At 34.6% G+C, this 15,327-nt stretch overlaps 1 protein-coding gene across 2 annotated transcripts in view; it reads right to left on the reverse strand.

The window, feature by feature from the left end:
- Positions 1 to 4,085: 4,085 nt before the first annotated feature.
- LOC149580576 (ras-related protein RABB1c) overlaps positions 4,086 to 15,327 on the reverse strand; it is a 33,901-nt gene continuing 22,659 nt past the window's right edge. For both annotated transcript variants that reach the window (XM_089792053.1, XM_089792044.1), the window contains 4 exons: positions 5,731 to 5,813; positions 4,982 to 5,186; positions 4,815 to 4,883; positions 4,086 to 4,565 (listed from right to left, as the gene is read on the reverse strand). In XM_089792053.1, the coding sequence (XP_089648179.1) occupies positions 4,470 to 4,565; positions 4,815 to 4,883; positions 4,982 to 5,186; positions 5,731 to 5,813 (453 nt within the window). In that variant the 3' untranslated portion in view covers positions 4,086 to 4,469. The remainder of the gene's footprint in view (positions 4,566 to 4,814; positions 4,884 to 4,981; positions 5,187 to 5,730; positions 5,814 to 15,327) is intronic.

The following is a 15,327-nucleotide window of genomic DNA, read 5'->3' on the forward strand; positions in this document are numbered from 1 at the left end:
CCTTTTCAAACTGGCAAGAGGGCAACATTATGTTTCCTTTTATTCTTCTTATCTAGTTGTATGAGCCATCGCTTGTCCTTTGCTCTACCTAGTTTAAGGTTCCTTCTCGCCAAATATCCTAACATTTAACAACCCTAAAATACAATTCCTGAACCGCCCATTTATGATGATCCCAATGAAATAGTCGTGTAAATTCATACGTGTGTGGTTACCATTCTTCTTCAGTTGCCTGAAAAGTTACAACATATTTTTCGCAGTCTTTTACTTATTGCCATTAATAGTTGCTCTCCACAACTCGAAATCAACAATAAACTGTCGTGTACATCATGCAAGACCATTCACTCAGCATTGAATTGCTATGAAGTATATATTCAAAATTAAATGTTGCCACCTAAAATTTCCTCCGTATGAAATTAAATATGAATAGAGATTGTCTCTTAAAGCATTCGTGCATGCATTGAACGATCTCAATATCCCTCTATGGCTTTCATCCAACCAATATCTGCATATGAGAGCACGGTGTAAATAAATAGAATCTCTTGAAGCTGATGTTAAGTATATAACAATTCCTTGTTTCCTTTCCACATTTGTTTGGAAACGCTTGCCATCTTATTTAGCAGCTGCTTTTACATTTAAAAATTCTTTAAGCAGGATTGAACGTCACTCCAGAATTTATTGTCCATCTCCATCCGTTCTCTCGAGCAATACAGCTGGCTACATGGAAGTAGATTGGACCAACGCCTTTAATCTTCTCTAAACCCTATGTATTATCTTGCATCAAAAATTTCTATCTAATAACAGAACTTAATACTATATCTTTTACTGATTAAAACAGAAAATATAACAAATCAAGATTCAATAGTTTCACCTAGGATATTTGATTATCTAGGCATCTCTGCCTAACATACTCGATCAGGAGATTTAGTTCCACGTCTATGAATTTTTCTGATAAAGAAAATTTAATGCATTTACAAATATTTGTCATCTAGTCCTTTCTACAATTCGCATCCTCTAGTTATTTTATCAAGATGTACACTTAAAGGTGCAATAATTGGAACATGTACAAAAGCAGCATTTACCAAACATATACTTTTTTATTCAATCTTCAAATTGAGACTTATCTTCCAAGACAATTTTGCTTTCAAGCAAATGAGTTACCCTAACATCAGTTCTTATATTACTTATACATCATCACAGTTACTCTCGTTATTCACATTGATAATATGAAATTCAGTTTAAAAATTTCAAAGATCTATTTCTAACATAATCTGAAGCTTACTTTAAATTGTATGGTTAAATATTTTATTAATAGTGTTCTAATTCTTCATAATTACGTGAGAACATAAGTCATTATCTACTTATTAATAATCCCAAAATACTCCAAAAATGGTGAATTTGTTGAATGAGAAGCCTGCATTCTTGGTGACACTACATTGCTAAAGACTCGTAATCTAATGGTGTCAGCATTTTTATCCTGAATCACAATGGGACAAAAAAATGTATTTAAAGCAACAGTTAACGTGGTATGAGGAATTCAGGCCAGTAAATACAATCAGCAAATCTTCTCTAAACCCTATGTATTATCTTGCATCAAAAATTTCTATCTAATAACAGAACTTAATACTATATCTTTTAGACTTTTACTGATTAAAACAGAAAATATAACAAATCAAGATTCAATAGTTTTACCTAGGATATTTGATTATCTAGGCATCTCTGCCTAACATACTCGATCAGGAGATTTAGTTCCACGTCTATGAATTTTTCTGATAAAGAAAATTTAATGCATTTACAAATATTTGTCATCTAGTCCTTTCTACAATTCGCATCCTCTAGTTATTTTATCAAGATGTACACTTAAAGGTGCAATAATTGGAACATGTACAAAAGCAGCATTTACCAAACATATACTTTTTTATTCAATCTTCAAATTGAGACTTATCTTCCAAGACAATTTTGCTTTCAAGCAAATGAGTTACCCTAACATCAGTTCTTATATTACTTATACATCATCACAGTTACTCTCGTTATTCACATTGATAATATGAAATTCAGTTTAAAAATTTCAAAGATCTATTTCTAACATAATCTGAAGCTTACTTTAAATTGTATGGTTAAATATTTTATTAATAGTGTTCTAATTCTTCATAATTACGTGAGAACATAAGTCATTATCTACTTATTAATAATCCCAAAATACTCCAAAAATGGTGAATTTGTTGAATGAGAAGCCTGCATTCTTGGTGACACTACATTGCTAAAGACTCGTAATCTAATGGTGTCAGCATTTTTATCCTGAATCACAATGGGACAAAAAAATGTATTTAAAGCAACAGTTAACGTGGTATGAGGAATTCAGGCCAGTAAATACAATCAGCAAATCTTCTCTAAACCCTATGTATTATCTTGCATCAAAAATTTCTATCTAATAACAGAACTTAATACTATATCTTTTAGACTTTTACTGATTAAAACAGAAAATATAACAAATCAAGATTCAATAGTTTTACCTAGGATATTTGATTATCTAGGCATCTCTGCCTAACATACTCGATCAGGAGATTTAGTTCCACGTCTATGAATTTTTCTGATAAAGAAAATTTAATGCATTTACAAATATTTGTCATCTAGTCCTTTCTACAATTCGCATCCTCTAGTTATTTTATCAAGATGTACACTTAAAGGTGCAATAATTGGAACATGTACAAAAGCAGCATTTACCAAACATATACTTTTTTATTCAATCTTCAAATTGAGACTTATCTTCCAAGACAATTTTGCTTTCAAGCAAATGAGTTACCCTAACATCAGTTCTTATATTACTTATACATCATCACAGTTACTCTCGTTATTCACATTGATAATATGAAATTCAGTTTAAAAATTTCAAAGATCTATTTCTAACATAATCTGAAGCTTACTTTAAATTGTATGGTTAAATATTTTATTAATAGTGTTCTAATTCTTCATAATTACGTGAGAACATAAGTCATTATCTACTTATTAATAATCCCAAAATACTCCAAAAATGGTGAATTTGTTGAATGAGAAGCCTGCATTCTTGGTGACACTACATTGCTAAAGACTCGTAATCTAATGGTGTCAGCATTTTTATCCTGAATCACAATGGGACAAAAAAATGTATTTAAAGCAACAGTTAACGTGGTATGAGGAATTCAGGCCAGTAAATACAATCAGCAAATCTTCTCTAAACCCTATGTATTATCTTGCATCAAAAATTTCTATCTAATAACAGAACTTAATACTATATCTTTTAGACTTTTACTGATTAAAACAGAAAATATAACAAATCAAGATTCAATAGTTTTACCTAGGATATTTGATTATCTAGGCATCTCTGCCTAACATACTCGATCAGGAGATTTAGTTCCACGTCTATGAATTTTTCTGATAAAGAAAATTTAATGCATTTACAAATATTTGTCATCTAGTCCTTTCTACAATTCGCATCCTCTAGTTATTTTATCAAGATGTACACTTAAAGGTGCAATAATTGGAACATGTACAAAAGCAGCATTTACCAAACATATACTTTTTTATTCAATCTTCAAATTGAGACTTATCTTCCAAGACAATTTTGCTTTCAAGCAAATGAGTTACCCTAACATCAGTTCTTATATTACTTATACATCATCACAGTTACTCTCGTTATTCACATTGATAATATGAAATTCAGTTTAAAAATTTCAAAGATCTATTTCTAACATAATCTGAAGCTTACTTTAAATTGTATGGTTAAATATTTTATTAATAGTGTTCTAATTCTTCATAATTACGTGAGAACATAAGTCATTATCTACTTATTAATAATCCCAAAATACTCCAAAAATGGTGAATTTGTTGAATGAGAAGCCTGCATTCTTGGTGACACTACATTGCTAAAGACTCGTAATCTAATGGTGTCAGCATTTTTATCCTGAATCACAATGGGACAAAAAAATGTATTTAAAGCAACAGTTAACGTGGTATGAGGAATTCAGGCCAGTAAATACAATCAGCACTCTGATATAACAGAGAAACAAGCAAATAAACTGAAGAAAAGTATAACAATACCAAAAACAGGGTTAAAGAAACAGATCACATAATTACAGCAGATAATTAAAGCTGGGATTTATATCCCTGCACTAGTAGAGATACAGGTAAATTGAAAACTATGATTGAGATGAAATATGTGGCTTTGTCCAGAAAAGTTTCATTTGTACATAAACAATAAAAGCACATAAAAAAACATGTAAATGGCTATACGAATAGCTTCGCAGATGAAGGCTTGAAGCAATCAAATGATGGAAGCATACAGACTTTGCCAGTGACAGAGGAGTCTAACTGCAGATGCTGCACTGTACAGTTGGGGCATGAATGTTATAAAGCAAAATCAGCAGATGCAAACTCGGCTATCAAGCAAAGTGATTCAACCAATTTCTGGCATGATTCAAACACAAACATTTGAGTCAACTACAACAACTTCCTCCTTGGGCAGCATTAACACTTCCTGTTCCACCGCCAGCACCAGAAACACCTCCATATCCAACTTTGATGCCACATGACTGAAACATATAACAAGGAAGCAAGATTTCAGTCGAACTCCTTGAATCTTTATTTTAGAACATGATAGAAAATATCCAAAATGGGAGCAGCAATATAGTCAATTCCTCCTAGATATATGGAAAAAGCAAGGTTCATCTATTTAGCATTTTTTGAATCCACCGTGTTTAGATACAATTTAACATGAGCACACAAACAAGTATTTATGTCCATGCAGGAGGGCTCATGTGGATACAAGTATTATTGCTCACCTCATTTGACACATCAAAGACACCCTCCTGAATTTTATAATAAATTTGTGATGCGGTGCTTATAAATGCCTGAAAAAACAAAGCAAATGATTCAGCTTTTGTAAAGCCTAGAAACTAGAACATTTTAACTAATCTAAAACTAGCACAAGAATATGCAAACTCAATACCTCCTCTACATTTTGAGCAGTTTTTGCTGACGCCTCCATAAATATCAAACCATTTTCTTTTGCAAACTTTTCACCTTCTTCAGTGCTCACAGCTCTCCTGTGAGCAAGGTCACACTTGTTCCCTATAAGCATTATAGTCATGTTTGCATTTGCATGTTGCCGTGCATCCTCAAGCCAGCTTGCAAGATGATTAAAAGTCTCTCTCCTGAACAAAAGTTCCAAAATAGTTAAAGTTGGAATTTATAAAAGTCAACAATTTAATTTGTATGAGAAATGCATATAATCTGTACAACTATAATATAAAGGTTGTGAAAATCTACGAAAAAATAATGTCTTGTTCTCTTCCTAATTATACCATATTAGTATATTACAGTCGAATACAAAATTAAAAATTCAACCCATGGTAATCTTCAAGCATATGGTGAAGGTATTGGATTGGCCTAAATGTCATTCCTGCTAGAGGACCCTACAAATTACTTAAAATGTCACTTTAAGCCTAAACTGGTGAATAAGCAGTAAAACATATTTAAGATGTAACTTTAAGCCTAAACTGGTGAATAACTGGTGAATAAGCAGTAAAATAAACAAAGATATCTGGTACAACATAAGTCTTCTCACCACAGGGAATCAAATTATGCTAAAATATCCAAACACATACAGGTAAAACAAAGCTCTTCTCACTCCAGGGAATCAAATGATGCTTTGTTCTACAATAACTCAGGTCAATAAACTTGAAAGAATTAAAGTACCTGGTGATATCATAAACTAGTAATGCTCCAGCAGCTCCTCTATAATAAGATCTTGTTATCGACCGAAAAGACTCTTGTCCAGCCTACAAAATGCCAAAATTAATGTTTTGGATGTTTCGTGTAGAGAATATTCGAGTAAGGAATCATACATTTTAACTTGAATGTTCCTAGATACTCACTTCAAGAGTAAATGCAACTATTGAAGAAAATGCAACCATGTAGAAAGACTAACTTAGCAGAGACATGGTGAAAGGGCAACATCATTCTTGGGTAGAAAGAAAGATTCAATGCATTACACCAAAAGAAGTTTATGCCCTATTTAATAAAAACAAAGTAAAAGGAAAGAAATCTTCATATTTCATTTTTAATTTTACAGTACAGAAAAAACTGTTACTGGTTTAGTACACATAAAATGCATGTTCAACACTTTTTCAGCCATAGGGATAACAATTGTTCTCTATCAGAACGCTTACAATATTAAATCCTTGGCCTGGTTGCAATATTAAATCCTCGCACAAGGTCTAACAGGGATCTGAACCCCTGTCCCTCTCAGACTTCACTGTATTATAGCCTGCATGTCTTTTTGAACTTCTGTTGGTTGTGCTACGGCTTGGGTTGTACTAGTAAGAATTTGGATAGGTTTTTAGTTTGTTTTCTTTTGTTTGGTACAACTCTGTCTTGTGGTGCTAACTTTCATGGGTATAGGCTGCTGAACTATGTCATATGTTTATCTCTTTAAAAGTTCTGTCTTAAGCTGCTTTTGATGTTTATATGTTGTTAATGTGCTGTGTCTGTACGTCCTCAGGCAGTGTTCTTGTAAAGGTCAGCACCCTAGTTTTTGCAACTTATTAATATCAAAAAACAATTGTTCTCTGTCCAGTTGAGTGACTGGCTTGCCAGTAACTTTTTAAAATAATAATCCAAGATTCTGAATCATGATATCCTTTATTTCAAAGTAATATTCTAAGATTCTGAAGCATGATATCCTTTATTATATTAAATTATCTGTTTTCAAATTTACAGAAGGCACCCAAATTGTTGCCATGTTGATCAACAAATAAAATTGGCCATGAAACAAATTTCTGGTTACATTATAAGAGGCAAAATAAAAGACATGATTTTTGTCGGAAGAAGAGTTAAATAGGAAAAAAGAAAATTGAGAAGCAGCGTTGATGAAGCACACTCAAGAACAGCATCTCAGAGACTCAGAATATACTCCTTTGAAGATCCAAAAAAGCTTGTCTTCCAATGTGCATACCAACAAATTAAATTGTCAAAACAATTTTTTCCCTCCTTTTATTGGTTCTTTCTCCCATTTTTACCGTAAATGTTTATCCAAACACACAAATGATTTTTCAGAATTTAAAAACTAAATTGTCCCCTGCATGCTGGTCGCTACATTTATTCTAAAGTATTTCAAGGTCTTCTGAATGGTGATGGGCTTGACTTTACACAATATATGGACCACATAACCCCTGATTATCTGGAAACTATTTGTTGTGACAATATACCGACAACCATTTACAATATAAAGTCAGGGTTATACAACAATCATAAGTATCTTTTAAGGAAGCCTTGGAAGTGATCATTGCTGCTCCCTATAACACTAGTATTGCAGCCATTACATATAAATATTATTCTGTACATGTTGCCTTCTTGCAGGATTCGCTTCTACTCACATCTCTGCATGGGTCAAACCTAGAAAGGTTTTTGTGCCTGATTTCTCCATAGCAGCTGCATCAGTTGGGGAATCAGCAGGCACTCACTCCTCCAGTCTCAACTCAATATTGATCACTATTAAAAAAGAATGTTCAGCTTATCCCAATTCTCTGACTATATTGAGGAGGGCATTAGGGTGGGGTGGACCCCGGTTAATAACAGGAAATCTGCACCTAGGAACACAATTCTTCAGCCATATGGTTTAAAGTCACATAGCCTGATTCCTGCAGGTCTGCTTTGATTCTTGCAGATGTTTTGCTGGTGTTATTTTTTAATTTTTTAGTTGTACTTCTTGGCATGGGGCCCCACTCTAGATCTCCAGATTTGCACCTTACACAAACACTTTCATACTTAACAAAAATTTGCTGAAGAATAAACAAGGGAATCAACAAATGGGAGTAACCAATAATTTTTAAGTCTTCTTCTTTGGACTTCTCAATGTTATTAGCATCAATCATAATTACAAGACTCGGACTTGCCTCTGACACGGAAAGTCAAAATCTGACTCGGACTCGGACTCGGCCAGGACACTGAAAATCAAAAAGCCCGTGAAATTCAAAGATTTTAAAGGATTTAAAGATTCTTTCATGCATCATTTAGTCAATCAATTAACATCAAATACACAATAATTGAGATAAATAGAAGCTACTTAACACTCATACACAATTTTGCATAGATCACATAAGTATAACAACGATTTTTTGAAGGAAAAAAATTGAATAACATAATAAAAAGTTAAACATAGTGTCAAGTGTCAAATGTCTACAATATATGAAATCCATGGAATCAAAAGTTGAAAACATATATCAAAATATCAGCTAGAGTGTACAAGACTAAGGTTCTTAGTAGCCTATGCCCTCATACGAATACGCATAAGATAAGTCATGGAAGACTCAGATATTGAGAAACATGTTTGTTATATCTTACATGTGCATTGTAAACAACAACAGGGCTCTCAAGTATGTCTATCAATTTGCTTGGTGAAACACAACCTTTAACAATAAAAGTCTTTTAATAACAATTATAGTTGGCTTACAAATTTTTGCCAAGAAAATGATCAAGGACATAGCCAGCAACACATATACATTAAGTCTGAAAGTTTATAACTTCATGTACAACACTAGAGAGTTCTGTTGTGAGGTTCTCACACCATCGCCCCAAAATTTTGAGGACCCCCTCTTTTTTTAATCGCCTTGGCAACTTTTTGGGATTGTCCAACGATTTTCATTTGATTTTTTTGAGATTTTTAAGCCTTGGACACCTTCAGGCCAGTGGGGAGAGGGCTAGGTTTATTTTCACCCATTTCACTTGATTTTCCAGAGCAACCAATTTCATCCTTAGGCAAGGCAAAATTTCAAACAGCAACATTTGGCAAGATAAAAAATTGTAAATTTGTACTTAGACGTTTTCTTTTGAAATTTTGGATATAACTGTGTAATTTTTAAAAGGGAAATTTTGTTAGATTTGAGTTTTGGAAAATCTTAAATTTTTCTTTGGTGAAAAAATTAATTTTTATTATGATGAAAGCAAATTGCAAAATCAATTTTAGACTTTAGAGAAATAATTTTATTTGTGTTAAAAAACTAAAATTGCTTAGCAAAATCGATTTAAATGGAATTGTAAAAATTGACTTTAATGGATTAAAATTGCCTTGAAAAATTTTAAGCCTTTAATGAAATTGGTAATTTAATATTGAAAAATGGCCTTTGGTTAGCCAAAATCCGATTTTAATGACATATTAATTACTAAATCCTCATTAATGGAAATATTTAATATCTCCAAGGCATTATTTAATTTCTTTTTGCAATTTGGATCTAACTGGCAATTTAAAAAAGCAAATTTCATCTTGGCAAAGTTAATACTTAGCTAAGTATTTAATTGTGGGCCATAATTGTGCATTAATTATTGTTTTTCTTGCTCCCAGGGTCCCAGTCGGCCAGCTGGGGAGAGCAAACAAATTGGGTATAAGAGAAAACTCTTTCCCCTCTCTCCTTCATTCTTCATTCCTTCTCTTCCATGCTTGAACGATTTTTTTTCGAAAGCAGATTTGGTGTGTTTGGTGAATTGGTTTGAGGGCAGCTTTCTCCATTGTTGGGTGATTTTTATAGCAAGGGCAGAATTTTGTTCATTCTTGGCGATTCTTTTTGGGGCGAAGGGCAGATTTCCATATTTGGCGATTTCTTCTAGAGGGAGCAGTTTTCTTCCTTGGTGATTTTACTTGCAGACCTGAACTTTCTCCATTGCTTGGCGAACTATTGCAAGGGCAGAATTTGTTCATTCCTAGCGATTTTCAGAGCCTGATCTGCACTTTTCGATTTTCTTGCCCCAAATAATTCTTGGTTGGGGTCTGATTTTCTCCATTAGAGCTGCACCCTTTTTACATCAGACCTAGGCAATTTTAGTTTGGAGAGGAGATACATGATGAAAGTCTGATTTTCAAGGCCAAAGGTGGACAATTCCAAAGAAGTAAAATTCTAATTTTCAAGCGATTTGAAATTCTCAAAGTCTGATCCTAGATTCAAAAAGAAGATCCGACTATTGGTAGAGGTGACTTTTAATCATTTAGAGTTGAAAGGGGTCCTTAAGCTGACTTCCTTTTTTCGTTCTTGTCTAGATATCGTCTCCCGTGGTCCTTCTTGCATTTATTGTCCACCACTTTACCATCCTGTAATAGGGCGACGAGATGGAGGATGGTAGTGCAAGCAAAAATCCTAAAGGAACAAATACTAAGAAAGACAAAGAGGATATGATGCCTAAAACAACTTTCTTCTCGAAAATGAAGCAAATAACCGATACCAATGTCGGTACAGTAAACATGATACAAGTCAAGGACAAACTAAAAGGACAATCCCCCTCAGCAAAGAAGATATACAGAAGTGGAATTGTGCACACAGCGGCTTTTCCTCCTACATTGCCCTGTTCGGAATTGGTTATGAAATGCGCATCCTAGTTTGATCTAATCAATAAATCCATCATCTTTGGCAAAGGGAAGAGGGTGTTGGCCAATATTGGCGGACAAGCAATCGAAGAAACATTTTACATTCCCCAGTACAAGAGCATGGCAGTAGTGATAATGGATCAAGCAGCTAAATCATTTCAGGATAACCAAGAGGCCTATTTCACACATCTAAAGCAAAATTGGCTACACGAGGGTAAGAAAGGCGTAACTAAGTCATCAAAGCTTACAGTGGTGGACTTCAAATCAGAATATGGAGATCTCATTGTTTTTCTCAATCGGATCATGGGCCTCGCTCAAAGTATGCAACTTGAAAAAGGGAAAAAGAAGATTTGATTGGGCCAGGATCATAAGTGAGAACCTAGAATTGCAACTCAGAACCGTCCAAAACCAAAAGCAATTCTACATGGGATCCTATCTATTTTACCTAACTGCCAGATTATATAAGAGTTTGGGACTTAAGGCTTTAAGAGAAGTTGGCAAGGGGCCGGGGCAATATTTGGTGCATGAATGCTATCCACAGCTTCATTTGCACAACAACAAGTATTACAAGATATTATGTGACGCCTTTGCCATGAAGACAGTAAGGGTATTACAAGGAACACTTGCTAAGAGACTTTCATCAGAAGCAGAGGCAAAGATAAAGAAGTTTGGGAGTTGGTTCATCCAATTTCCGCAATTCACCTACATTAGAGTAGCAGGGAGTACAATTTGTCCCAAGAGGCTTCCAAGATACCCTCCCGACAAGGTAGTTTTGATGGAATTGGATAGGCAACTTGAGCACTATGATAGAATAACGAGAAATGAAGGTAAAGCAGGGATTACATTCTCAATCGGAATTGGTAATGATAGTTGTCCCAATCAGGCCGCCTTTGCAATTGCAGAGAAAGAATTAGAGTGGTATCATTTAGGGTGGTATAGAAGGCAAGGATTCGATCCTAATGGTCTTATCAAAGTATCTCATGGAAATGCATTTAAGCATGTTCCCACTATAGAGGACTTTTGGGCCAATGCCAAAGATGACTTTCATGTGAGGGAGCTTTCTTTCTCAAGATTGTCGGTGAACATAATGAGAGATATCAAATGGAGAGGCCTTGATATTCCCGATCAACTAGAAGATGATCGAAATGTACTGAGAGAAGATTATGATACGGTAGAAGGAACAGAATTGAATCCAATGAATTAGGAACCATCAAGATCCTTCCTTGGAGGTAGTCACAAGAGCAGTTGATTTGCATACCAAGTCGTGGTATAATGAAAGGTCAAGGAGGCTACAAAGACAAAGGATCCCCCTTACCTATGAGAAGATGAAGCCAAAAGGAGGTCCAGCAGAATCAGTCGAACAGAAGGGTGAAAGAAGTAGCCGGCAACAAGAAACAGCTAGAGACAAGAAAAGAGCCTTAGAGGTAGAGAAGGGCAAAGAAGATCTGGAACCTCCATCCAAGAGATAGCATACAGTTCCATCAAGGGAAAGCATAGTTGAGGCTAGAAGCCAAGAGGTCAATTCAAGCGATAAAAGGGCCGCGGCAGAAGTAAGCTCTGATTCAAAATCAAGTGGTTACAATGAGAGCACCGGATACTCCCCTCTCTCAGAAAACCAACAAGGAGATTATATGGCAATAACTAGTGGAGAAGAAGATGGGCCGATTGACATCGAGGCAATAAGTCAAGCACCCGAGGCCGTTGGTGATGCTTTGTTAGTCGAACCAAATCCAGATTTGGGGAGATGCACCGCACCACTATGGTTAAGGCAAATGCTTATGCCAAGATGCGAGGTAAGACTTAGAATTTAGGAGAGGAGAGCTAGAAAAACACCAATTGTAAGAACCATTCACCCTCCACCACCATCACTTTCTCATCAATATCATCTACCATTCACACTAAATCACCATCTCCATCATCCCACCAAAGTCCAAGTCATCCTCAACAATTTGCATAAGGCCACCTACGTGATTACCAGCAAATCACATCGATAAAACTGAGCGAGTATCCACATGTGTAAAGAACATTGGAGTTATTCTTGTTAGGAATAAAGTGTCTCAACCTTGGATAATTCCTATTCTTATTATTTGTTTTGTAAAATGTATTTCTTGCAAATAATGTTGATGTGTCGGCATCTTGAATTGTGTATAAGGAGATCATAGCTAAAACGGTTATGACGGATTCCTATGACACATAAGAGTTATGTTAGGAAGATTCAATGACAGGTGAAGACATGTGGCAACTGATAAATTTGAGTACTATACACTCTACCCCAATAGTGGGGTTTGAGATTCCTATTTTCTTAGAGAATGGTAAAACCCTAATACGGTTACCTTTGGGAGTAACCCTAAAAGTGAAGGGCATGTTATAAGCATTTTTAGGGTTGCGAAGAGGAGTATGCGAAAAAATGTATTGTTGGTACTGTGAGTTGCTATTGTAGTCTTTTGTTGTCGTTGTTGAACTTGCATTGCAAGTGTATTGTAACCTTGTGTTGAAGATAATACATTGTGCAAGTTCTTGAGGGGTGGGGTTGTTTTACCGAAAGGTTTTTCCCCACCGGCAAATCTTTGTGTTATGTGTTTCTTTCTTTGTCTATTTTCTTTATGCTTGCTTGGCTGAAATATTGTTGTTCACATGATAATGAATCTGTAAGTGTAAAAGATTTTAATAGGATTTGCACCATACTTCTCTTAAGAGATTAGTGTAGGAAGTTGTTTCCACACTTGAGTTTCCTTACAATTCTCATGTCCCATGAGCATTAACTTTTCAAGAGAGGAGTTGTGTATTTGATATCCCATATCAAATATTCAATTACTAATATATTATCTAAGTGATACAAAACTCGCATCAACAAGTTCTAACATTCATGAGCACCTAAGTCTAAAAATAAAAATAAAAAATCTCATATACATCATTATAGAATTCTAACACAAATATATGTAAATCTGAAAATATTTGTACAGCATTACTAAACTCTACAATGCTGAAAGCGACTTCTTCATAATGAAACCCAGATGGTAACCAATATTAGCAGTGAGCCCTCAATTTGGGTAACTATCCTTCATTTTGAGATGCAGGGCTATTTAGCTGTGTAATTTGCTATAACTTGGTTAACGGCATTTGAAGATTTAAACATTAAATTTCCTATAATATTCAAGATTTTCTGACATAAATTTCAAGGTTTAAGATTTAAGATTCAATCCTTAATAAATTTCTGACATACCAAAACATCATTTTTAGAATTAGTATACACTGAAAGAAAAAACACCTTCCAAAAATCTCTATCTTTTTAAATAAAAATAAATAATATATTTAAAAAGAATTTAACCAATAATTTATTTATTTTAATAAAAAAATCAGTAAAGTCCTGGGCTCAGGACTCAATGAGTCCACATGGACTCTACCAGGACTCGGTCGAGGCCATTTGCCTCAGAAAGGCCGCCTCTGCCTCGGACTCGCAAAGTCCCGGAACACTAGCATCAATACTCCGTTGAGCAAGTTACATGAAAGGCTTGCAAACAATGCAAGAATACAACACATCCTCCTCTCTAAAGTTTGAGTTTTGTATATCATGCCAATCAAAAAATAGAATGGAGAAAAATGGCCTCCAAATGCTTTGTATCTCATCCAATTTAGATCTTGTTGAAAACACTTATGTTGTGAGTTATGACAGGTGCACATTAACTATAGAAGACAAATGTGAATGGGGCATCCATCTGAGATTAAGTTACCAAAGACAGCATATAAAAATACATCATAACAAACATAGATAACTAAGTTTCAATTCCACTTACAATTCTAACAAATGAAAACATAGAAGGATTTATATACAAAAAAGGAAATTATTTCGTGTTAAATATCACAAATAGCACACTCGCAGAGTACTCAGCGAGTTGCAAAAACTGGGCCGTTTTTGTGTCTAGCAAGTGTTTGTGACTTCAACTCACACCAAAAACTCACAAATTACTCGACAAGTTTTACATTACAGCTTGGCCACAATCCTAAAATCAGTGTTTACAGGCAAAAAAAAAGGTCTCAATCAATTTCATTTCTGATTTCTTCATTCACATTTTGTTGAGAGGGGAAAACCCCGTTGAAAAAATTGAGGGGGAAAATTAACCTCCAAGTCTGATGAGGCCACAACACAGTCACCACAAGTGCAAGCTTCTAGGACTAGACGCTCTAGTTGTACCTCTCCCTTGGGATTTACTAGAATTGCGAAGAGGAAGATATAATTCTAATCAGTTATATACTTTTAATTTTATAGAAATTATTTACTATATTGCTTCCAGCCATCAGCATTCCTCATGAGACTGCAATTTTGTACCCACTTTGCACTAGAAAATATCTAATGTTTCCTTTGTGTTCACATTAACTAACTCAATGGATGCATTTCTAATTACATTTAAAAGTTCCCGAATTTTTTGCCGAGTTTTTTCTCTTGGGCCTTGGGAAGTTTTTGCTTCGGTGTGTTTTCCAACTATATTAATTATAACTTCAGATTACATAAGGCTTCTGCTATTTGATTAACGAATATTCCTAGAGACTCATATGAACAAATAAATTTATTCTCCAAGGCATTCCATAAGGTGGCCGTGTATGTGTTGCTTTGAAAAGTAACAACTATAAAACTATTTTACAGAATAACTGGCCAATCAAAATTTCCTTTAAGGTTGACACCAGGAGCAACAAAGATCCGAAGACATGTGGAATAAACTCAACTTAGACCTTCATCACTACCTTGTTGAGAGATTCAAACGGAAGCTTATACAAAACTTAACGAAATCAAAGAGAACACAAGGCCAAATGCAGCATATTTTTAGGTGTAATTATTTCAATTCACATATAAAGAAACCACAACATACTTGGCTGTTTGGCCTTCCCAATATCGCCCTTATACAAAATAAGAGTCTACAATCTCAAAAACTCAGCTTGCATCC

Source organism: Cupressus sempervirens, chromosome 1, assembly GCF_028749045.1.
Source record: "Cupressus sempervirens isolate cs-2001-9-10 chromosome 1, ASM2874904v1, whole genome shotgun sequence".
Taxonomy (NCBI): Eukaryota; Viridiplantae; Streptophyta; class Pinopsida; order Cupressales; family Cupressaceae; genus Cupressus; species Cupressus sempervirens.